The sequence below is a fragment of the Trichomonas vaginalis genome, chromosome VI (genome assembly GCF_026262505.1).
Source record: "Trichomonas vaginalis G3 chromosome VI, whole genome shotgun sequence".
Lineage (NCBI taxonomy): Eukaryota > Parabasalia > Trichomonadida > Trichomonadidae > Trichomonas > Trichomonas vaginalis.
Window position 1 is genome coordinate 2,465,734 of NC_067208.1, and position 24,386 is coordinate 2,490,119.

The 24,386-nt window shown below is 35.1% G+C and overlaps 15 protein-coding genes across 15 annotated transcripts, besides 3 other annotated features; 3 read left to right on the top strand and 12 right to left on the bottom strand.

Annotated features, from left to right (window-relative positions):
- Positions 1-10,746: part of a mobile genetic element that runs on past the window's edge.
- TVAGG3_0793430 (uncharacterized protein) lies at positions 2,195-2,527 on the bottom strand (the record flags this gene model as incomplete). The annotated part of the gene is made up of 1 exon (XM_051247027.1): positions 2,195-2,527. One exon carries the CDS (start codon positions 2,525-2,527, stop codon positions 2,195-2,197), a length of 333 nt encoding a protein of 110 aa, XP_051082502.1.
- On the bottom strand, positions 4,338-4,583 carry TVAGG3_0793440 (uncharacterized protein; the record flags this gene model as incomplete). Its single annotated transcript, XM_051247028.1, has 1 exon — positions 4,338-4,583. One exon carries the CDS (start codon positions 4,581-4,583, stop codon positions 4,338-4,340), a length of 246 nt encoding a protein of 81 aa, XP_051082503.1.
- On the bottom strand, positions 4,615-5,199 carry TVAGG3_0793450 (phage tail repeat-like family; the record flags this gene model as incomplete). The annotated part of the gene is made up of 1 exon (XM_051247029.1): positions 4,615-5,199. One exon carries the CDS (start codon positions 5,197-5,199, stop codon positions 4,615-4,617), a length of 585 nt encoding a protein of 194 aa, XP_051082504.1.
- TVAGG3_0793460 (uncharacterized protein) lies at positions 5,219-5,371 on the bottom strand (the record flags this gene model as incomplete). Its single annotated transcript, XM_051247030.1, has 1 exon — positions 5,219-5,371. One exon carries the CDS (start codon positions 5,369-5,371, stop codon positions 5,219-5,221), a length of 153 nt encoding a protein of 50 aa, XP_051082505.1.
- TVAGG3_0793470 (phage tail repeat-like family) lies at positions 6,754-7,964 on the bottom strand (the record flags this gene model as incomplete). Its single annotated transcript, XM_051247031.1, has 1 exon — positions 6,754-7,964. A coding segment is annotated over one exon (1,211 nt), but the record flags the coding sequence as incomplete, so codon positions are not given.
- Positions 8,890-9,132, bottom strand: TVAGG3_0793480 (serine threonine-protein phosphatase family; the record flags this gene model as incomplete). The annotated part of the gene is made up of 1 exon (XM_001302023.1): positions 8,890-9,132. The coding sequence occupies one exon, from the start codon at positions 9,130-9,132 to the stop codon at positions 8,890-8,892; it is 243 nt and encodes an 80-aa protein (XP_001302024.1).
- TVAGG3_0793490 (uncharacterized protein) lies at positions 9,151-9,513 on the bottom strand (the record flags this gene model as incomplete). Its single annotated transcript, XM_001302022.1, has 1 exon — positions 9,151-9,513. One exon carries the CDS (start codon positions 9,511-9,513, stop codon positions 9,151-9,153), a length of 363 nt encoding a protein of 120 aa, XP_001302023.1.
- An 854-nt stretch (positions 10,747-11,600) lies between the features above and the next one.
- Positions 11,601-11,637: a mobile genetic element.
- Positions 11,638-11,773: 136 nt separating this feature from the next.
- Positions 11,774-13,381, top strand: TVAGG3_0793510 (epimerase family; the record flags this gene model as incomplete). The annotated part of the gene is made up of 1 exon (XM_001302021.1): positions 11,774-13,381. One exon carries the CDS (start codon positions 11,774-11,776, stop codon positions 13,379-13,381), a length of 1,608 nt encoding a protein of 535 aa, XP_001302022.1.
- A 350-nt stretch (positions 13,382-13,731) lies between these two features.
- Positions 13,732-15,285, bottom strand: TVAGG3_0793520 (epimerase family; the record flags this gene model as incomplete). Its single annotated transcript, XM_001302020.1, has 1 exon — positions 13,732-15,285. The coding sequence occupies one exon, from the start codon at positions 15,283-15,285 to the stop codon at positions 13,732-13,734; it is 1,554 nt and encodes a 517-aa protein (XP_001302021.1).
- An 825-nt stretch (positions 15,286-16,110) lies between these two features.
- On the bottom strand, positions 16,111-18,249 carry TVAGG3_0793530 (uncharacterized protein; the record flags this gene model as incomplete). The annotated part of the gene is made up of 1 exon (XM_001302019.1): positions 16,292-17,764. One exon carries the CDS (start codon positions 17,762-17,764, stop codon positions 16,292-16,294), a length of 1,473 nt encoding a protein of 490 aa, XP_001302020.1.
- Positions 18,250-18,513: 264 nt separating this feature from the next.
- Positions 18,514-19,055, bottom strand: TVAGG3_0793540 (uncharacterized protein; the record flags this gene model as incomplete). Its single annotated transcript, XM_001302018.2, has 1 exon — positions 18,579-19,055. One exon carries the CDS (start codon positions 19,053-19,055, stop codon positions 18,579-18,581), a length of 477 nt encoding a protein of 158 aa, XP_001302019.1.
- Positions 19,056-19,267: 212 nt separating this feature from the next.
- Positions 19,268-24,386: part of a mobile genetic element that runs on past the window's edge.
- Positions 19,378-19,539, bottom strand: TVAGG3_0793560 (uncharacterized protein; the record flags this gene model as incomplete). Its single annotated transcript, XM_001302017.2, has 1 exon — positions 19,378-19,539. The coding sequence occupies one exon, from the start codon at positions 19,537-19,539 to the stop codon at positions 19,378-19,380; it is 162 nt and encodes a 53-aa protein (XP_001302018.2).
- Positions 19,756-20,364, bottom strand: TVAGG3_0793570 (uncharacterized protein; the record flags this gene model as incomplete). Its single annotated transcript, XM_001277961.1, has 1 exon — positions 19,756-20,364. A coding segment is annotated over one exon (609 nt), but the record flags the coding sequence as incomplete, so codon positions are not given.
- TVAGG3_0793580 (protein of unknown function, DUF4106 family) lies at positions 20,835-23,466 on the top strand (the record flags this gene model as incomplete). The annotated part of the gene is made up of 1 exon (XM_051247032.1): positions 20,835-23,466. A coding segment is annotated over one exon (2,632 nt), but the record flags the coding sequence as incomplete, so codon positions are not given.
- Positions 23,577-24,029, top strand: TVAGG3_0793590 (protein of unknown function, DUF4106 family; the record flags this gene model as incomplete). The annotated part of the gene is made up of 1 exon (XM_051247033.1): positions 23,577-24,029. One exon carries the CDS (start codon positions 23,577-23,579, stop codon positions 24,027-24,029), a length of 453 nt encoding a protein of 150 aa, XP_051082508.1.

The following is a 24,386-nucleotide window of genomic DNA, read 5'->3' on the forward strand; positions in this document are numbered from 1 at the left end:
TGAAATCATGAAAATTCATGAGGTGAGAAAACAGGTGAGAAAACAGGTGAGATCTCACCACTTCACCTAAAATATATTTTTGTCTGATTTACGCTCATTACGAAGAAGTCTTGACAAAACATTTACGAAGAAGTTTTGACAAAACATGTACGTTCATGTTTGACAAAACATGTACGTTCATGTTTGACAAAACATATACGTTCATGTTTGACAAAACATGTACGAAGAAGTCTTGACAAAGCATGTACGAAGAAGTCTTGACAAAACATGTACGAAGAAATCATGAAAATTCATGAGGTGAGAAAAGAGGTGAGAAAACAGGTTAGATCTAACCTTCTACCCTAAACATTCTCGTCAAATACAAAAAAATGAAAAAATGACACTTTTTCATTAGATAACTGTTATTTTTTGACGAAGTGAACATTAACACTTCGTCAAAAAAATCCCTGAAATCATATCTTTTATACAAAAAAATGACACTTTTTCATTAGATAACTGTTATTTTTTGACGAAGTGAACATTAACACTTCGTCAAAAAAATCCCTGAAATCATATCTTTTATACAAAAAAATACAAAATAAAACTAATTTTATTTTTTCTATCTTAAGGAAATTCATGAAAATTCAAGAGGGTAGAAAACAGGTGAGAAAACAGGTTAGATCTAACCTTCTACCCTAAACATTATTTTTGGTGTAAATTTCCTAAACTGACTGACTGACTGACTGACTGACGGCACAAAGTGGCATAACGAAAACATTAATATATAAAATTCATGAAAATTCAAGAGGTTAGAAATGAGGTTAGAAAACAGGTTAGATCTCACCACTTCACCTAAAATATATTTTTACTGAATTTAGCAACAAAATGAACGAGGTCAGGATGTATGTTGCTGAATTCATTCATAACACCCTTTGTAAGCTCATAAAATGCTTGTTTTGAGGTCGAGCCACATTTGGCTCCACCGTATTCTTTCAACCAAAACTCAAGAATTTCCTGCATGAATTTTGTATAAAAAGCAACCGCCGGAATTCAGACTGTTGCTATATTCTTCACAAAACATTTACGTTTAGTTTACGAAGAAGTCATGACAAATTCAAGAGGTGAGAAAAGAGGTGAGAAAACGGGTGAGATCTCACCACTTCACCTAAAATATATTTTTGTCTGATTTACGCTCATTACGAAGAAGTCTTGACAAAACATTTACGAAGAAGTTTTGACAAAACATTTACGTTCATGTTTGACAAAGCATATACGTTCATGTTTGACAAAACATGTACGAAGAAGTCTTGACAAAACATGTACGAAGAAGTCTTGACAAAACATTTACGATGAAATCATGAAAATTCATGAGGTGAGAAAACAGGTGAGAAAACAGGTTAGATCTAACCTTCTACCCTAAACATTCTCGTCAAATACAAAAAAATGAAAAAATGACACTTTTTCATTAGATAACTGTTATTTTTTGACGAAGTGAACATTAACACTTCGTCAAAAAAATCCCTGAAATCATATCTTTTATACAAAAAAATGACACTTTTTCATTAGATAACTGTTATTTTTTGACGAAGTGAACATTAACACTTCGTCAAAAAAATCCCTGAAATCATATCTTTTATACAAAAAAATACAAAATAAAACTAATTTTATTTTTTCTATCTTAAGGAAATTCATGAAAATTCAAGAGGGTAGAAAACAGGTGAGAAAACAGGTTAGATCTAACCTTCTACCCTAAACATTATTTTTGGTGTAAATTTCCTAAACTGACTGACTGACTGACTGACTGACGGCACAAAGTGGCATAACGAAAACATTAATATATAAAATTCATGAAAATTCAAGAGGTTAGAAATGAGGTTAGAAAACAGGTTAGATCTCACCACTTCACCTAAAATATATTTTTACTGAATTTAGCAACAAAATGAACGAGGTCAGGATGTATGTTGCTGAATTCATTCATAACACCCTTTGTAAGCTCATAAAATGCTTGTTTTGAGGTCGAGCCACATTTGGCTCCACCGTATTCTTTCAACCAAAACTCAAGAATTTCCTGCATGAATTTTGTATAAAAAGCAACCGCCGGAATTCAGACTGTTGCTATATTCTTCACAAAACATTTACGTTTAGTTTACGAAGAAGTCATGACAAATTCAAGAGGTGAGAAAAGAGGTGAGAAAACGGGTGAGATCTCACCTCTTCACCTAAACATTATTTTTTGGTCCGGGAACAACTTTCTCTCAATTGGAGCTGTAGCATACTCTTTGCGTAAGCGGTTCAGACCTTCTTCGAACTCTTGGTCTCTCTTCGATTTGGATTGAGATTGGAATTGCTGGAACAACCAAGGGTTGGGGCAGTAAGGCATAGGCTGAGGAGGGTAGTTCGGGAAGCCTTGTGGTGGGTAGTAACCTTGAGGTGGAAATTGGTAGTAATTCGGAGATACTTGCTGGAACTGAGGTTGCTGAGGAGACTGTTGTGGTTCTTTAGGTTCTTCTGGTTTGGGAATGGACTGGGTTGGTGGGACGTCGGACATTCGTTTGTGGCTTAACCGTCGGACCACCAACGATAAAAATCTCTGCTACTAGCAGTACTTTTACTGACAGTAGCAGTACTTTTACTGACAGTAGCAGTACTTTTTCTGACAGTAGCAGTACTTTTACTGACAGTAGCAGTACTTTTACTGACAGTAGCAGTACTTTTTCTGACAGTAGCAGTACTTTATCATCGAAAACCCTCTCAAATTTTCCTTTTTACTGACAGTAGCAGTACTTTTACTGACAGTAGCAGTACTTTTACTGACAGTAGCAGTACTTTTTCTGACAGTAGCAGTACTTTTACTGACAGTAGCAATGGACAACATCGAGCCATTAGATGAGGCAGTTTACCTAATTTAAATTAACGAGCTTGTTAAGCAGTACTTGCGCAAGGTCATGAAGCCCAAGGTCAAGTTCACCACTATTTCTGGAAGGGCTGCCTTGAATCTCGAGACTTCGACCGGAATTCCAATTCAAATACCAGAAAACACTCCTGTAGACGACATAAAGGAGATGAAGAAAGAAGCTCTTCTCAAGTTCTTTGCAAAGCGCCCATGGATACAACTTCCAAACAGAGAGAGTCCAATTCCACGAATTATATACAAATTCTCAGAGCACTGTTCACTTCTCGGGTCAGCCGTTCTACATAACCTCAGAAGGCGACATCCAACCAGTTCAGTAAACATCTCATTTTAACTCACTTTTTTAATGTTTTTTGTGAAAGTGTCAAAAATAAATTGTTTTCATGAGTTTTCTACGATGTTAGAAAAAATGTTATTTTCTAATATCTTCACATTCAATACTTTTTCAGCACTTTTCCGTAGTTATATATGAAAGACAATTCGAGATAAAAGTCATAGTACAATGGAATAATATGTTGCCACACCATTTGTTGTGAACCAACTTGAAAGTCAGAGAAACTGTTACTAGGTGGTTCGTAGAATTTAGAAGCAAAGTCATAAAAGTCCTTACCAATACATAGAAAACTATTGTTGCTTGAACTGAAACTTGCATGACACATAACATTTTGAGGGTCAAACACGTTTCTATAAACTGTCAAATCTGCTGGTGGAAGTATAAATTTAAATGGACCATCTGTGGTAATGGTTCGTTCTGGTTAGTAACCGAAGAAATTGTGCCCAAGAACGTTTGTCTACTTTCCAAAATAAAAACTCTGTATCTCTTGGAGGGTTAATTTCAATCTTTTGAAATGAAACGGTGGAGTTCATCTTGTCATATTCTAGTTTCAGATAGTATGTTCCATTTAGTAAAGAGTCGTAATTTTTCTTGAAATTCCCAATAATATTTGTTCATTTGAGTTTGAAAGTCATTTAGAGTTTTCTCAAGACTTTCGTCTGAACGAACTGTAAAGATTCTCATTTCATCAAATTTGTCTATTAGACCATCAGAACCTTTATACTGCCCATGAAAATATACTGCGAACATAAATGCGTTAGTTCTATTTGAAAACAAAACTCTTCTAAATGCTTTGCCTTTGCATCTGAAGGACTTTGAAGCCAACGAATTGGATAGTCAAACCTGTATGCTCGGGATGAAATTTCTTCATCTGAAATAGTCCTACCAGCATTTGTAAAGATATAGTCTAACGGTTTTGTATCTGCTACTTTTGTTCTTTGTTTTTCAACCTGAAGCATTTAATATATGTAAAAATATATTGTTTTAAAATGGTATGCCATTTCATATTTCTCATCTAACAAACAAGTTTCCCAACGGTCTTCTCCAACAAACTCAGCGTACATTTCAAATAAAATAAAAAAATGTCACTTTTTTAAAAATAAATTTTTTATTTCATGCAATGTTTAACACATCGAAAGGCATGTCCATAAGACGTTCTTCTTCTAACCTCTCTAGTCTGTTTGGATAATTGGCACGTGCTGTTTCCAAATCCATTTCGTAGCGAAGACCAGACAATTTGTCATAGACTTTTATGGGTCTTCCCTTCCTATATTTAAACTTCTTCGAAACTCTCCAACCATATCTTTGTAACTCTGCTTTTATTCTAGCAGACTTTCTATCCATTCTATATGGAGGCATTTTTATAAAAATAAAAAAATATTTTTTTTCTTTACTTTACATAACCACCTGCTGCCATAAGTCTTTGACGCCAACCCATACCAGCTAATGAAGGTTGACTTGGTTTAGTTTGGAAACTAAACTTTGGTTTTGGTTTATCTTCAGTTTTTGGTTTTTCTTCTTCTATCGGTTTTTCGTCACTTTTCGGTTCCTCTGACTTTACTTCACGTGCTGGAACAGTTGTGTCGTCAACATCTTCATAAATATCATATGCCATTTGTTTTTGTTTTCCTTTCAACTTTTTGTGTTTGTTGTAAAGTTTAGAATATTTCGACTCTAAGTCAATGAGATGTTCTATAATGAACTGTTGGTCAGTGAAGTAAACTTTTCCATCTGTTGTCTCGAAAGCTCCTTCAGACTTCAATATTTTATTTGTGAGAGTCTGTTTCTTTTTTGAGATACTAGCCGTTCCATTTTTATGAAAAGTGACTTTGTAGTTAGGGTTTGTATTTCCAGACCTGGCACTTTCTATTATTGAATTTTTCTCTTCATCTGTAAGTTCTTTGACGGGTTTTGACAATGGTTCTGAACTTTTTGTTTGTGGTGTCAAATCTACCGTTTCAACTTCTTCGGTCATTTCATCTCAGTAAAAAATTTTAGTTTGGTTTGTTTTCAACTGGTTGTTTAGGTTTTTTAAGTCGGTCTAAAACTTCCTGAGGTATAGGAAGAACTTGACAAACATGTGGTGTAACTGCTGGAAGCCGACAAATCCATCTTGAACCCATTTGTCTCAATGCTGTATTGTTCATTTCATCTCAGTAAAAAACTTTACATTCCCCACGTTTGAGGCGGTTGAGGTTGGTTATTGTTTACCCACTGTTGTGCATGGTTATATCCTCTGTTAAAGAATCTTTCACCTTGGTCCATATAGTGTCCTGCTTGGTTATAGTAGTCATTTGCTTTGTTATAATAGTTTCCTGCTTGTCTTCCTACATTGTCCATCCATCCTTGAACTTTTCCTCTTGTTTCAGGATTTGGAATAAGATTTGTTGCATCTCGTGCTACATCCCAACCTTTCTGTACAGTTTGTATAATAGGTTGTGCTTTCTCTTTAAGTATACTAATGTACTCAAAATCTTCCTTCCAATTCCAAATGCACCTCTAGCTATTGTTCCCACTGCGGGTAAAAATCTGGATGCAACTCCTGCTAATGCGCCAAATAAACCCATTTCTTATAGGATAAAAATGACGAATCCAAACAAGGACCCCTATGTTTCTAAAAGCGACAAAGAAAGCACTCATGGTAAAATCTTTAGTTCAACACCAAATGCTTGGTTTATGATATCTTGGAAAACATTCCGAGGTATAGAGAAGATGGACCACCATACTGGTTAATATTGTTGGTCAAACACAAGATACTGTGAAGCCATACCATTATGGTCCAAAATATTTTAGATGTGAAAACTGCTTTGAAACAATATTCGTTTGACAAATACCATCCAACAAAACTGACATCTGACTGTGAAAGTTCTTTCAAATCAGATGATATTAAAAACTATCTGCGTTCAAAAAATGTAAACCAATATTTCATTGTCGACCAAACCATTCTGCTCTTGGTGTCATTGACGGTTGTATAAAAATGTTAAGAGACTTAAACCAACCACAAGGTGGTGAAGCAAATGAAATGTCATATGACGACAAATATAGACACTTCTATGGCAAAGATGAGACAAGTTTTAAATATTTACAATAACCGTAAACAAAAAGGTTTGGGAAACCATCCCCGAAGAAATGAAAAACAACCCTGACTTAGAGAAAGACTATATATTTAATAATTTAGTCAAAAGAGACAAACAAGAAAGAATGCCGGGCTTCAAACTTCAGAAAGGTGACAAAGTAAAATAGAAATACCTAAACGCGACCCATATGAAAATACTATTGACTATGACAACAATGGGAACCCGATAGGTACTCACATTCGTGTTCGTAAAAATAGAAGAAAGTATACAAGAAATATTATGAAGTTTTAGGCAAACATGGCAAAATGTACAGACTGCAAGCAGAAGATAAAACTACTATTGCCAGACTCGTTTCAAACTTGTCAAGTTCAAGGTGGTATACTTTCAAAGACAGTTCCTAACAAATATAAGACAACTCCTGACGAATATGCTAAAGAAGTTGAAAATGACGACTAAGCATTTCTATACATGCGTAAACTGTCATGTAAGGTGGCATGTATTCTTCTACTTTGTCCCGTGTTTGCGTATATCCTGTAACGCGATGTGTATGGTTTCCTCCTCCCTCAGTGTTACTCCAGTAACAATTTATAGCAAACTTAACGTTGTCTTTAACATCATATCCTTTACCTTTTGTCATTGATGACCAATCCCAATATCTATGCTTATGCCAACCTGCTTGAGATGTACTTAAATCTATGTAGTGACTGTGCGCAGGTAAATTTTCACCCGAAATCGTTTTACTTCCACCTGTTTCCTTTGAAGAGTTTGCACAATACAAAAACCTGTCGACTATTTGAGTCCAAGTTCCAAAACCAAGTACTACTTCTGGTCTGGTAGAGTTCATTGACGTATAAATAGAGCCTATAGGATATAATGTTTGAAGTATTTCTGTCTTTAATGTTTGAAGCTCTGTTTTGTCTGCTTTCTTGTCATATAAATCTTGAGCAGTGAATTTAATATTATGTTCATCCTTCATGACATAAACATCTTTACATCTAATGTTTCTCATCGTCGTTATGTCGTCATCCGATGTTAAACCTTGTGGAAAGTTAGGAGGTTTACAATATAATGCATCCCCACCAGTTTCTTCAACCGTTCCTTCAATACTTTCTATACCAACAGTTGTGAAGAAATCATGTGTATGGTTCTTGTCTGCTTTCTTTTCAAGGCTAACGTTTAAGTCTGTTATTTCAGAAGATGTATGTGTATGTCCAACGGCACTTTTACTGTTTAAGGTTTCTTGTAAGTTTGTAATATCAGATATAGAATGTATATGAGTCTTTTTAGAATATTCGTTTTCAGCTCTTGTCACTTCACTTGACATTTTATTGTCAACATATGTTTTGTCTGCTAGTTCAGGATGAGAATGTTCTTTTGTTGCATAAGCATTGTTAGCTCTTTCTTCTTCTTTTGCTATTGCATCGTCTACATATTCTTTGTCAGCTTTGTTGTCAACATCTGCTTTCAAAAGAAGTTCATTTATAGGTTTCTCGTTTAAAGTTCCTTTTGTTGGATTTATACAGACAGTATTGTTCTTCTTGTCTTGAAACAGAAACTCATCTGTCATTGGGTTTAATGTCAGTTTTAAGTTTCCTTCTTTCAATGACTCAGATATCTTAGAATAGTTTGAAAAGTTTGTTGTGTTCTTATTTAGAGCTTGCATAATGAGTTGTCGGTTGTGTTGTATTTCTCTTATGGAAGCAATATCTTTCGACATTTTTATTCTAGATAAAATATGCTTCCAATAGAAAAAGAAAATTCAAGAGTTGCTACAACTAAACCATTAGATGAACTTTTTACTAATGTCGGTCAAAAGTTTGAGACAGATACCGTAAAGCATGAAGGCTATCGTTTTGACTACCCATTAAGATGGCTAAGAGACCCATCTGTCACAAAAGCTATTGGCTTTCGTAGAATGAAGTTCATTTCAGAAGCCATACATGGTTTCCCATTTACGGTCGGTTTTGAAGTTCGATACTATAACAAAGAAAAACGTATGTATGAGAAATTTGAACAGGGAAAACTTTTACAAGTTAGTTTGCTTGTAAACTTAGAAACAACTCTTCAAGCTTTTCAAGAAAAAATAAACGATATCTATATCGAATATGCAAACCAGTATAACATTGACGAAGGAGAATACCATCTCGATATTATTTATGACAGGAAAAATGCAACTGTTAAAATCAATAAAATAGAAGACCTTGGAGAAAACGTTTATATTTCTACAAAATATAACAACTTGGCATGGTATAGATTTATGAGGATGTTAAATCAGCCTGCAGCATATCCAGTACACCCAGACTTTTATGAAGTCGAAAACCCTAATGGAACATATGAAAATGTTTTCGACCCAGCTGCTATTATTGTTCATGCTTCATTTTCTGGCGCCCAAAACTCTTTCTTATGCTTGGCAAATGACTTTTACGAAAAACCTACAAAGTTATACGAACCACCAAGTGGAAGTATTTCAGACTTTCAAGTATGGTTTACTACAGATGGAAGAAAAAGAATAATTCCATTATACCATGCGTTTTACTTAGAACTTAGTTTCATATACAACTACTATCGAACGATAAAAATATAATTTTTTAATACGGTTGAGGTGTTGGATTTGGTTGCCAACTAGACTGTGGTGCAGGTTCAGGCTGTTGTATAACAGGAGCTTGTTCTTCTGGTTCAGGGTCTTTAGGTATAATACCAACAAACTGACCTACTCTTTTACCAATATTTTTGACACCGTTCCAAATTCCTCTTCCTACGGTTTTTATTCCATTCCATATACCTCTTCCAACTCTTCTGAAGAAGTTTCCAATACTACTGAAGAAACCCATTTTACTATATGTAAAAATCTAATGTCCGCCTAGTCTCTTACGTTTCCTGTTGAGTTCCATAGCATTCTTTAACTGGAGCTCATACATTCTGTTTCTCCTCTGGTAGAAAACATATTCTGGGTCAACTCCTGTGTTCGCGTCATCTGCATAAAGTTGTTTATATCCCACTTCAGGGTTTGTATAAAACTCTTTCCATCTCATATTTGCATACCATGGTGGCAAACCTAACGCAGCGTCATTTGACATGGCAGTTTGCATTTGTACATCTGTTGGCACTTGACCATAGTTTGCCATTGCAGTTTGTATTCTAACTTCATTTGGAATATTCTCTGGGTTTGGTTGTCCAGGTTGCTGTGCATTCGCTAAGTTCTGTGCGTCCATTTAATATTAGATAAAAATATCTCTTACGAGTACATATGCTGAACATTTGCAGGCAATGGTTCATCTTCATATTCTCTGTACTTTTCTGCCACGTCAAATAAATAAATGACACAATGGAAAAAACCTAAAACTAACAATCCGATTTCAAACCACATTTACTTACTAATAAAATTTCTTTATTGTGACACTTTCTCCGGTTTATAGGACCTCTCTCATATTCTATCTTGTCATATATAAACTCATAGTCATGTATGTCCTCTAACCATCTCATAACGGTTTCCAAACCACTTTTATCGGATGTAAAGTAAAAGCATGGATGGTTATGTATAACGTCTAAAGTTTCTAAAGAGTCTCTCAAAGTCCAGTCTACTTGGTATTGAAAATCCCATGTGTTATAGAACGGCGGGTCCACTATAAAGAAAACATTTTCCTTGTCTTTATATTTTTCATACAACTCTGTCCAATGACATCTCACAAACTCTATACCCTCAATATATTTTTCTATGTCCTCTTTGAAAACATTTGTATAGTTAAGATATAAAACTTTTGACATAAGTGTTTCAATGTCATGAACTCTTATAGCACCACTATATAATAGTCTAGCAGATATACTATCCCAGTCTATATATTCTGCTTTTTTCAAAACCTCTCTCACAATATTTTTCTTATCTAATGGTATACGTTCCATCTTACCTATAGGTATCTTTTCTTTTAACTCTTTCAATATATTGTTTGTGTCTGGAATATGTTTGAGACGGTTCATATAGTTGTCGAAGTCATTGCATATAATCTTTGAGTCAGGAAATACGGTATGACATAAATGGGATATATAGAAACTTCCACCGAACAAATCTACAAATGTTAGACCATTCGGTAGTTTCTTAAGTTCTCTCAATATAATATCTTTACATCTACTCTTATTTCCAAAGAACGGTAACGGTGGTTTTGTAAAATTCATTTATATATAATAATAAAAATGTTTTTACCCGAAAAGTGACAGAAAAGTGACAAAGCATGAAAACATATATAATTTGTGAAAAGCGACACATTATATAATGTTTTCGACCCAGAAGACTAACAATTTTCCGAATAAAAACTTCATTTATACTAAACATCTTCGGGGCTAGAGGGCGCAACGCGCCTGGAAGCCCTCCGAATATAAACTTCATTTATACTAAACATCTTCAGGGCTAGAGGGCGCAACGCGCCTGGAAGCCCCACTACCTTTCTTTTGCAATATAATAAAATAATATTTTACGATATATATTCTACTGAAAAGATTCGTTTTTATTTTGAGAGTAAATCAATTGAAATATTATTTTTAATTCAGCATGTAAAATCAAACCAAATTATTTCATTAAAATTTAAAATAAATTTTTGTAAAGTTAATAAACTGTTGGGGTTATTGAAATTTGGATTATTGTTTAACTCTTTCTGGGGTTAAATTTTTGCATTCATACTTTGTCCAGAAATCGAAATCACTGGTTTATTTGATATTATAAATATTCCAAAAATCATACCGTATGTTCCTCAAAAATTGAGACGCACTCTGTCAATTTTCGGAAAAATAATTAAACACAAAAAATCTAGAAGTAATGTTTGATAGAATGAGATAACAATCTAAGAAATTTGGAGCAGTTTTTGTGATTGCCTCAAATAACTTTTAACTGGAAAATATATAATAATTAATTATTTCTATATTTTCATATCTTGCAGATATAGTACATTAATGTGCCCCTTCACCTTTCTCCCTACAAGTTAATCTTAAATGATTTTTCCAAATTTAAAAATGAAGAAGATGAGCTTATTATAAGATGATTCCAGGTAATACAAAGTAGTACTGATGTAATGGATGATAAATGTTTGTTGAAATTTCGAAATTTTTAATATGGATGCTTTCCAGTTTGAAAAACCTGAAATTTGAGAAGTGTAAATTTAGATCACCAGAAAAAATTCAATTTGATTCAAAAATCAAATTTGCATGTTAATATTTCATATTTAAAAGTCGGAGAAATCTAGAATATTGTATTATGCTTAGTATTATTTCATTTTTCTCATTCAATTTAGAATTTACAAATGTCAAAAAATTGAGAGCTGTCACTTTTGATGAATTTCTGTTTATTACAATATTATTACATATTACCAAATAAAAATAGAGATTGATGGGAATTTTTATCTGAAAAATTTGATAAAAAACTTTTACAATTTTTCGATAAAAAAATTCTGGGAATTTTTGGATAATCATTAAGCAAATTGATTCATGGTTAAGACTGTTTGTATAACAGGTGCAACAGGTGTAATGGGATTAGAGTCATTGAAGCAGATATTGACTCTTGGTGATCAAGTTAAAGTTCAGTTGCTTGTCTTGAACGACAAGAAGAACAAGAAGATCATCAAGAAGTATTCTAATCTTGACAATGTCAGTATTGTCTATGGCGATCTTCGAAACTACGAAGATGTTTTGAAAGCAGTCAGTGGAAGTGATTACGTCTTACACATCGGCGGAATGGTTTCACCATATGCAGATGACAAACCACAGACGACACACGATGTCAATGTCCACGGTGCAGAGAACGTTGTTCGTGCTATCAAGGAACAACCGAACAGAGATGACATCAAAGTTGTTTACATCGGAAGTGTTGCGGAGACAGGTGACAGGAACTACCCAATACATTGGGGCAGGACAGGAGATCCAATCAAAGTCTCAGTTTTCGATCATTACGGCGTTTCTAAAGTTCTTGCGGAGCGTGTCTTTGTCGAGAGTGGTCTTAAGAAGTGGGTTGTCATGAGGCAGAGCGGCATCCTTCACGCAGGTCTTCTGGAGAAGATGGAACCGATCATGTACCACGTCCCTCTCAACGGTGTCCTCGAGTGGTGCACAGTCGAAGACAGCGGTCGTCTTATGAAGAACTTCGTCGACTTCGACCTCCCAGATGAGTTCTTCAGGAACTTCTACAACATCGGCAGTGGCGAATTCTACAGACTTACGAACTTCGAATTCGAGAACCTCATTCTCCACTCCATTGGTCTTGGTGACATCCGCGGTTTTTTCAAACCAAACTGGTTTGCTACACGCAACTTCCATGGTCAATACTACATTGACAGTGACAGGCTAGAGTCATATTTGAAGTTCAGAGCCAACATTGAAACAGAAGAATACTTTGAGATCTTATCATCAAAGGCAAAGAAGATTTTCACTGTTCCAAAGTACATTCCATTCAAAGATGCAATGTCTGCTGTTGCTCAGCCATTCATGAAGTTGATTGGAGAGAATAAGGACTTCGGAACATTAGGATGGATTAGAACAAACTACACAGATAGATTGGATTCTCATTACGGTGGAATTGAAGAGTTTAAGAAACTTCCTTCCAACTGGGGTGAATACGCCATCAAACACTATGATACAAAGTTCAATCCAAACAAAGACATCTGCATGAATCATGGATATGATGAGAATAAGCCATTCGAGTCGTTGACAGTTGAAGATTTGAGACACGCAGCAGAGTTCAGAGGAGGTTCACTTGTCAGTGATCACGTTGATGACATGTGTTCCAAAGTTACATGGAAGTGCGGACATTGTGGTCGCGAGTTCGAAGCATCACCAACACTTATCTTGAAAGGCGGACACTGGTGCCCACACTGCTTCATTCCAGAGACATCATGGCAGTACGACTCCATTGCCAAGACCAACAAGTTCTTTGCCCAAAGCTGGAACTTCAGCTACAAAGAAGTTGCCAACAAAGTTTATGATTTCAAACAATGCTTTGATACATGCAACAACTCTTCTAAGAACATGAATATGGTTTATTATATATTAGCTTTTATTGCTGTTGTTATAATGTTTATTTGTTTAGCTGTTTTTGTGTAAATAAAGTTATTTCGTTTTAATTTCATTCTATTTTTACCAGAACTTAACATTAAAATCTAATAATGCTTGTCGAGATCTGTTATACTAATTTTAACTAATGTTATTTCATGAATAATAACTTTTTTTTAAAATTGAATTTTAATAAAAGGTTTAACTAGAAATTTTATGAAAATAAACCTTATTAAGAAAGGCTTTATATAGATACCTTTCATGTTAAACTTGTTAGATTATGATATTTTGGTCTTTCAGTAAATCATTTAAGAATTTCATGAAAATCAATCAGTCGTGTTGGTAAACATTAAAATTGTATTAATAAATAAAAGATTTAAAACAGAAAACAATATAAAAGCTTAATGCTTTGATTTCTTTTTGATGTCTTTGTCATAACATTTTCTATCAAAGCATTGTTTGAAATCATAAGTTTTGTTGGCAACTTCTTTGTAGCTGAAGTTCCAGCTTTGGGCAAAGAACTTGTTGGTCTTGGCAATGGAGTCGTACTGCCATGATGTCTCTGGAATGAAGCAGTGTGGGCACCAGTGTCCGCCTTTCAAGATAAGTGTTGGTGATGCTTCGAACTCGCGACCACAATGTCCGCACTTCCATGTAACTTTGGAACACATGTCATCAACGTGATCACTGACAAGTGAACCTCCTCTGAACTCTGCTGCGTGTCTCAAATCTTCAACTGTCAACGACTCGAATGGCTTATTCTCATCATATCCATGATTCATGCACTTGTCCTTGCTTGGATCAAAGAGAGTACTATAGTGAGCGATGTGGAACTTCTTCCACTTCTTTGAGATCTTGTTAAATTCGTTAATTCCACCAAAATGAGCATCAATTCTATCTGTTTCACCATTCTTGATCCATCCAAGAGGTCCAAAGTACTTGTCTTTGCAAATGTGCTTCATGAATGGATAAGCTGCGAAAGACATCATTCCTTTGAGAGGAATTGCCTTAGGAATTTTGTAGATGAACTTTGCATTCTTTGAGAGACGTTTGAAGTAATCATTGACTGGAAGGTTCTCTCTAAACTTGAGGAAATAATCGAGTTTGTCACTGTCAATGTAGTATTGACCATGGAAGTTGCGTGTAGCAAACCAGTTTGGTTTGAAAAAACCGCGGATGTCACCAAGACCAATGGAGTGGAGAATGAGGTTCTCGAATTCGAAGTTCGTAAGTCTGTAGAATTCGCCACTGCCGATGTTGTAGAAGTTCCTGAAGAACTCATCTGGGAGGTCGAAGTCGACGAAGTTCTTCATAAGACGACCGCTGTCTTCGACTGTGCACCACTCGAGGACACCGTTGAGAGGGACGTGGTACATGATCGGTTCCATCTTCTCCAGAAGACCTGCGTGAAGGATGCCGCTCTGCCTCATGACAACCCACTTCTTAAGACCACTCTCGACAAAGACACGCTCCGCAAGAACTTTAGAAACGCCGTAATGATCGAAAACTGAGACTTTGATTGGATCTCCTGTCCTGCCCCAATGTATTGGGTAGTTCCTGTCACCTGTCTCCGCAACACTTCCGATGTAAACAACTTTGATGTCATCTCTGTTCGGTTGTTCCTTGATAGCACGAACAACGTTCTCTGCACCGTGGACATTGACATCGTGTGTCGTCTGTGGTTTGTCATCTGCATATGGTGAAACCATTCCGCCGATGTGTAAGACGTAATCACTTCCACTGACTGCTTTCAAAACATCTTCGTAGTTTCGAAGATCGCCATAGACAATACTGACATTGTCAAGATTAGAATACTTCTTGATGATCTTCTTGTTCTTCTTGTCGTTCAAGACAAGCAACTGAACTTTAACTTGATCACCAAGAGTCAATATCTGCTTCAATGACTCTAATCCCATTACACCTGTTGCACCTGTTATACAAACAGTCTTAACCATTAATAAATCTGAATCTTTAACGAGTATTCAAAAATTGAATGGTTTTTTAAAAACTAATAAGATGACGCTAAAACTCGTAATTTTACACAATTCAATTTTTGAGAGCTCAGAAAAAAGAAACTTATGCATATCTTGTTAAAATATTCTTATGGGCATATACCTTAAAATGTTATTCATTGATCCAAAATTATTGTCAAATGATCTCACATTTATTCAGAAACGCCTCATTTGTACAGCGATCTACATCATATAAATTTTTAAGAATAATGATGCCTGACTCGCAATCTACTGTTTCCATTTAATAATTCTTTTCTGTTATAATCCGTTTTACATTTATTGAAATTCTAGGCTATTGAGAGTGTATTCAAATCCTCTAATCTTGAAAATGATTCATTTTTAATAAGAATATCATATCAGCATTTTTGTTGATCAACATGAAAAATTGGTTTGATTGAAAAATTTTAATATTTTCAATTGAAAATGTATGTTATAATTTAATTCATTGAATTCACCGATAATTCACGTGGTCAGGAAGTCTAATCTAAACCGTAAAAACTCATAACATTAAATAAACTCCAATTCACCTTTCCAATCAAATCTCTTAATTGTTTATACTATTAACAGCATACATGATGTCTACACTTTATTGGATTAATTTTATCATGTCATTTTCATTAATTATTTTAATATTCATTTTTAATTTCACTTCTTATCGATCAATTATAGTTCGGAGGTTCATATGATTGCTCATTGTTTAATGAGATTTCTTAACTCCTGTGATATTAAATATAAAAATCAAAAAATCGCTTGAAAGTATGGTTTTTTAAAACATTTCGTTAAAACTACTCCATGAAAAGAACCGCTAATAAGGGTTATCTCAAAATAATTACAATAACTAGTGTAATATTGAGATTGTTTTCCCAAAAAAATATGATTAATTTTAAAACTAAAGACATTTTTTATCAAACATCATATAAATATACAAAAGGAAAAAATAACAAAATATTCATTTCGTCTGGGAAGCAACTTTCGGCTTCACTACCGGATTAGATTTTGAAACTGTCCTTGACATTGCAGATTGCGTTCTTGGAGCTGACGGACTTCTACTTTGGGATGCAGTCTTGAGTCTTTCCAGTCTTTCATCGTCAATTGCATCGAAATTAAGGTGTTTTGATTTTATATTTCTTTTTTCGCATAAATCTGCAATCATTTTCTCATAGGATTCGATTCTTGCCTGCAAAGGTTCTATTTGTTTCTTTCTTTGGCCCAAAATTTCGTTAAATCTTGATTCATTAAATTGTGTGAACGTTTCCATGACTTTATTATGTTTTTCCATCATCCTTAGCTTCTTCAACCTATAGTAGTCATCCATCTTCTCGTGGTTCAGCTGTTCTTCTTGTTTTTGCAGTTTATCCGCTTTTGCTTTTTTGGCGATGGCTTCGTCAAATTTTCGGTTAAGGGCCAAATTCTTTTCTTCACTTCTCATTTTTAGCAAAGTTACGGAATATCTCTTGAATTCTGGTTGTAATTCGGAAGGAGTCTCTTCATCGAACTTGTCTAGCTCCGATTGCTGTTGTTCTCTCATCGCTGATGCTTTTTGAGAGAATTCTTCTTGGTGCTGTTGAATTAAATCTTCATAATACGAATTTAAGTGCTCTACGAGGGCGCAAAGCTCATTTCTTTTAGAGATTAGGTCTTCTATTGTTGCCTTACTGTCTTTGATTGCGGTTTCTCGCTTCAATTTGGCAGCAACGTAATCATGAGCTTCTGCAGCTTTTTTGGCTTCTTTGTAATCGGATTTATCAACGAGATCTTTTTCGAGGTTCCTCAATTGATATGAAGAAGCTTGTAATTGTTCGATCGTCGGTTCAATATCTAAAGGTTTTTTATCTATCAACGATTGAGTATAGTCATCAATAACTATTTCTGGCTTTGGACGATACTCTTCTTTAGGCAAAGCTGCTCGCGGGGGTTTTGGAGGGTTTTCTGGCACTGTATTAAGGCGTTTCATAATATAAGGGTTATTTTTAACTTTATTTGGAACCTCTTCGTGCACTTCCCTGTAATTCATCGTTCTTTTGTTCTTTCTGCTCTGATCCATTGACTGAGTCTTTCTAAATTTCGATGTTCTGGCGTTTGGAGTTTTTGGCACTTTGTTATTCCTTGAAAGTTGTGTGGTTTTCGATTTATTATTATTATTTTGTGGTTTAAGTATTGGATGAGTGATTTTGTCTTTCAAAATATCTTGCCTTGGAGAATTTTCTTGGGAATGCACTTCCAAAGTAGCATTTGATTCCTCGGAAGCTTCTTCTCCTGTAATTTCGATTGAGTCTGTTTCTGTTTTCTCATTTTGTAAATTTTTGTTCATTTCTTCATTTTCTTCAAAAGTTGAACTTGATGTATTAGTCCTAGAAGACTTCCCAACAAGTGTATCTGAAACGGCTGTTGGGAATATTCCACCAGTTTCAACTTCAGTCATGGAATAACGTGAAAAAAGTGACACTTTATTACATGAACATTCGTGGAAGACTCAGTGAACATAAACAACAAAAACATAAATAACGATATGATGCCTATCAAACTTGAACATCTTGATGTATTGCTTTTTCATGTTTTTGATAATCAAAATTAAATATCAATTACAATCAGACCATAGCACCTATCGTTGGAAGTTAGGTAATATGGATAAGCATTTTATTCACTTAACTCATAATAAAAACTTTACATTGATAAATTTGAAAATTATTCTTATTATTTTGATGTAATTAATTATGAATTCTGTATTTACATCTAGAAAATAAAAGTTTAATTATAATAAATTTATCACATTTCCATTTTTAATAATCGATCCTAATATTAATAATTTTGAATAATTTTAATTATGATATAATCATATACTATGTATGCTTATGCATCTGAAGAAGGTTTTGCCCATTGTATCTAAAAAATATGATTCGTCAAAGGTTTTAGAATCTTTATGTTTTTATATCTCCTTTACCGCTCTACATATCTTCAAGTGTGTGTTAGTTTGCACTTGGAGAAATTGATTGGCTTCGAAAAGAATTTTTCTATTTTATATGCAAAACGAGAAGAAATAAAAAATGGACCAAATGATATGAATTATTTTCGTATAAGAGTTCTTTAGATTGTGAAATTATTAATCAGCCCCTTTTCCTGTGACCAACCAGATAAGCAATAGAGAAAGAGAATGAAAAATAACGATAGATTCTAATTATCAATTTAATATAACAAACAAAATAAAGATAATTCTGTTAGGAAATAAAATCAGATTTTCACAGTACAATATCTAAGACAGTTAACTCGGATTCTGATTGAATTGGTGCAAGTTCTGGGGATTTGGCCTTTGGTGGAGGCAGTCCTGGTATTTCGATGTAACTATCGTCATTGTCTTCGTTATTGCTATGATAACTGTTTTTATAAAATCCTTTGATAGACTTTTTTGCTTGTTTTATAAAAGCAGGATCGACGTAGTTTTCAGCGTCCCTATATGGGTTTGACTTCTTATTGTAATATTTTTGGGAATAAGAAGAACGACGGGGCTTTTTTTCGTGTGTGGGGATATCTAGCTTGACTTCCGATTTTTTGACCTTAAGAGCAGGAAGTTCTGTCATTCCGGAATAAGAACTTAACGAATGGCAATTTGTTGAGTCACGGAGTGTTTGACGATCAAATATCATGGTTGCACTGTTGCGAGAATAGACGGACTTTTTGGCAAGTCGGGCGCGAACATCAGGGATAACAGGAAGCATAATTAAAAATGTTTTGTAAATCATTTAAAATTTTAGATAGTAGTGAAAAATTTTAAGAAATAATATAGTGTGGTTGCTTTGTTTCAAATGATATATGAAATTGAAAATGATAATAATAATGAAAAGTCATTGAATATTTGAAAGGAAAGCGGATAAAATTTTAAAAGTATCGGAAAAGAAAATGGTACGTTTGTAAACAATAATAAGAATATAAAAAAAAAAAAAAAAAAAAAAAAGGTATTGGGGCTTCCAGGCACTTCGTGCCCTCTAGCCCCCTGAAGATGTTAGTATAAAATGAAGTTTTTATTCTGAAATGTTTGCTTTAATGTTTTTTACGGATGGAAATGAACTGGATATCGTCTTCTTCTTCTTCTTCCTCCTCCTCTTCTTCCTCTTCTTCGTCATCGTCGGCGTCGTGGAAGAGGACGTAGTTCATCCAAATTCTGTATGGACGTCCTGATTTGGATTTAAATGAGATGGACATATTTTGTGTGAGTGTTATTTCAGTTTCGATAAAGAGTTGGTGTGCTGGTTTGAATATATGTTCGACGTAGGAGAATTTGTGCAACTCATCTTCTCCCAATTCTGTATTGATACAGACTTCGATGAAGTCACCACTGAGAATGTCTTCACCTGTGGGCATATCCACAACAATTAAATGAACGACACAATAGTTGTGAAATTCATTAGTAGGAAATACTGTTGCAGGCGTATTATATGAGGGGAAAAATGTTTTTGCTTCCCCAAATTCATCTGCTACTTCATCTTCATCGTATCCGTTGTTAAAAGCTTTAAATTCATGTACAATTTGAGCAAATTGTTGACGGAGATTTGGTGGCATACGTAAGCAAGCTTGTAACAATGTCCTACCTTCCACACACTCAGCAAATATGGGAAGGTAGGAACATATAATATCCGTCAATTGGTCCTGGTTGGGGACCAATTGACAGAGTTTTGTGTATGCCGTTATTGTTTCTTTAACGGTATTTGTGTAGATACGGTTATATGGAGTATTTCCCTGGTTGTTAAGGGAAAAATACTCATCCGATTGTAATTTCAATCTTGACCTCAACTCTTTGTTCGGTATTCTTTGGTCTATTCTTAGAGCTGTATTTGTTCGTGCGGGTTGTGGTTTTAAAACATTCGAGTCAAGTTTTAATTGCTTCGAATTGGATGTCGATTTGAATTGGGAGTCTTTTGAGTTCTCCTGAGCTTGGTTCTGTATTAAAGACTGAATAGCAGTGTCAGCTTCTTGTTTTTCGAGATAGTATTCTATTGAATTGGGCTTCACTGTTCGAGACGCGTACATTATGAAAAATGAACTGTTTTTTTTCGGACTACTCATAGAAAAGTTTGAAATAAACCGTTTTTGTCAACGGTAACCCCCTCTATTTTTTTATTTTATTGAAAAGTCTCCGTTGGTAAACCGTTCCATCTCAAATATTGAATGAACTATAAACGTTTTTTGTTTTCTATATATACTTTTTGTCCAACGGTAAAACTTTTTACACAACGGTTTTTGAGAGTCGTCGCCGTTGACTTTTTTGTAGAGCACTCAAAATGGTATAACTTTGTCCGGACAAGTAAGGGTCTATCGTCGCTACAGGAAAAGTTACAGGCGTTCCAAGGAAGTATACTTTGAGAAGCCTTTTCCCTTATAGAATGAGATAGGACGGTTATTTTACAAAACTGACAACACTTTGACCGAGTAGTTTTTTGTGCTGAACAAAAAGTGTCATATAAACATCTGTCAAAAGCCGCTTTTTAACTTCACTTAAAATGCCACGTAAGCTACGTAAGAATATACGTAAGAGGAAGGGAGCATTGAAACATCCAAAAGTAAAACTGACACCACAACAACAGTTGCAACAACAAATGCTGAATGACCCCACTATGTTGCAACAAATGTCAAGCAATCCTATGCTTTTAAACCGAGTCATTGGTGCACAGAGTGGAGGTTTAAGAGCGGCACTTTTAGCGAAAATGGCAGGCTATGGTGGAGCTGCAGACGGAACAGCCTATAACCCTCAAAGTCAAATGAATTTGAGTTCACTCAAAAATCAAATATCAGATGTCAAAAAGTCAAACATAGACATACAGAAGCAAATAAGTGAAAACGAAAAGAAACTAGAATATGACAGACACACAAAGAAACTCAATGAGTTAAACGTAGAGAAAAAGAAGAAAGAAGAACAACTGAAAGAACTAAGTACAGAGGAATATGCGAAAAAAGTGTCAGAAAAAGCAGCAGAAGTAGCAAAAATGGAACAAGATGTCATAAATTTGAAAAACCATACTACTCGATATAAAGTACTGAAAGATGAAGAGATAAAACAAAAAGCCCTGAAGACATATATGGATAGCGATGAGTATAAAAAAGAAGTTGAAGCAAATGTAAAGGCAGAAAAACTTTTACAGTTGCAAAACCAAACCGTACAGTATGAAAACTTAGCACAAGAAAGTAAAAATAACGACGCGGCTATGCAAAAGGCAATGAAAAGCTCAGAATATATAAAAGCTAACAATGACTGGTTAGATGCCCAAGCCAACGCTAAAGCAGCCCAGCTTATAGGGTCAATAAGGACAAAAATACAAGCGGATGAAGACAGTTCAAATGAAGCTTTAACAAATGCTGACTTTAAGAACGCCTTCGAAGCTCTTCATAGTAAGGTGAAACAAGTGAACGACTTCTCATCTGGAAAGAAACTGAAGTCTGAAGGTTTCGACAAAGAGTTAAGAGAAGTAGCACAAAATATGACGAAAATAACAGATGCAGCAACGAGACAGGCAGTTCAAAGTGCCTATGACGCCGTTAGAGCAACTGTTGTGAAAAGTCAAGAAAAAGAGTTACAACAGACCAAAACAGACCTAGTAAATGCTTTCTTAAAAACGAAAAGTCAGGTAGGACATTACGCTGCAGATGGAACATATGTGCCAGCTGGTGGAACTTATATACCACCAAACCCTCCAAGAGAAGCACCTGCACCAGGACTACCTAAAACATTTACATCGTCACATGGACACAGACACAGGCATGCACAACAACCACCTCCACAACCAGCACAGCAACCAACAGTTCAGAACCCTGCACAACAACCAACAGTTCAAAACCCTGCACAACAACCACCTCCACAAACAGAGCAAGGACATAAAAGAAGTAGAGAACAAGGAAACCAAGAATTCTTAAAAATGCTTAAAGAAGAGTGTGGTTTCCCAGATACTGTTGACTTTAGTGACAGATATAAAGAAGCTATTGGAAAGTTCAAGGATGGAAATACTGACCCGAACCTATTTAGCTTTATGGCTCAGCACCAAAACGGATATAATCTCAAACCTGGAAAATACAAGCTCGCTAAGGGATATGATTTAATAGCATATCATCCAAATGACATGGATGAATTTACTCCGAGATATTTGATGTCAGAGCTAAATGACAATTCAACTTTCGTCATGAAACGCGTAAAAAATAGAGACGGAACGAAAGAACAAAAGCTTATGAATGCGGATGACGTAGATAGGGAAATTGTTGAAAACGGTCTCGGAATATATGAAATGCCAGCAGATGAGGTACAAGAAACTCCACAGGAAGAAGTTCAGATACAACCAGACATGGAAGAAATAGTTCAGCAACAACAGCTAGAAGAGCCTGAAGGAAACGAACAAGTCCTTCCTTTGGAAACTAACTTCACAGAACTAGATGAAGATTTGGAACAGCCGAAAAATCTTGACCCTCAACAAGAGTATGCGGAGAATATGGAATATTTCCAAGAGTCTAAAAAAAATTCGGCTGACATAGTAGAAGAATATCGAAAAATGTTTGCCGACATACAAAAGACTCCAACATCAGATGAAAATATCCAGCATAGAATGGAAGAACTGAAAAAAAATGTACGCAAATACAACAATCCTTTTTACTTACGAGCATTTAACGTTCAATCTTCGGATGAACTCGGTGAAAATAAAAGGTTAAATTTCAAGAAAACATATAGAAATGAAACATTGTTTAAAGTTCATTCAGAACCTAACCAAGATGGAAACAAACCTACTTTTGTTTCTGCAGACGATGGAACTACAATGAGATGGGGTCATAAAGCTAATCCGGATAGGTGGTTCATAAACTTACAACCTCAATTCCAAGAAGTTGTAGACGCAATGGAAGCGAATGGTGAACGAGATATAGCTGGTATTTTCAGCGCGGCTTTAATGCCATTGAAAGATATGAAACATGCAGATATTTTGGACCAGTATGAAATGAACATGGCTGATGGAAATATAACACCTGACGTTCTAGAACATTTATCTCAAAGAACTACACAGAACCATAGAGATGGTATATTTGGTGAAGAGTTTAGAAAGAAAGTTAGGGAGAGCGAAGGAAGAGAACCTATTGTACATGACCTTGCAAACGAAAGTTTACAAAATGTCATAAAAACTTACTTTGCAGACAATGAACTGAGAAGGGATGAATATTTAAGAAAACTCAAATGGACAGTACCAGATGAAATGTTAGTATTGAAAAACATGTTCCTTGACAAAATAAAACCAACTACAGAAATAAACGACGCAAGACTGAAAGATTGGGTAGAAGCTTTCCCATTCACAAAAGATATAGTTGGTAACATGGAAAGAAAACCAGAATGGCTACAAAAACATATATTTGGAAACGAGCATATTCCATATGGACAGGCACTGTTTGAAGAGCTTGAACCGGAAACTCAGGAAAGAGTCATGCAAACAATACGCAAAGACTCAAATACAAACTATGACAAACTCTTTCTAGGATATAGGTTACCTGAGATGGGCGACCAGAGCCCAAAGGCAAAAAGGACATGGGAAATTTGCAACATACTAGATGAACATAATGCAAAGATGCAACAACTTCAAGCAGAGGGCAATGAAGGAAAAAGAAGAGTTAAAAACTCAGTCAGGAAGAAAGTAAAGCTTGGTCCACGTGGGTTCTATTATGACATATAAATCCAACTATTCTATATTTTTACTCATATGAAATGTACGCCGCTCAGAATATAACGCCAACAGTTTGGATGCTATGAATGGAAATGTTTCCGAATGGGTATAACGAATGCGACAATGCCATTAGAAGGTCAGAAATAGTTCCTGGAACTTACGAATATACAACTGCTGTTTCTTATGGAAACGTAGGTGAGTTTGGAGAAGGTTCTTCAACAACAGTAGATATTGCTTGCGACAGGTTTCATATAATTTCTATTGACAACTCTTTCTTATACGTGGAACAAGACATTGAAATAAAACCTTCTGCCAAGTTGTCTGACAAGAAAGGTTGCAATGGAATTTTCTATGTCGGATACCAAT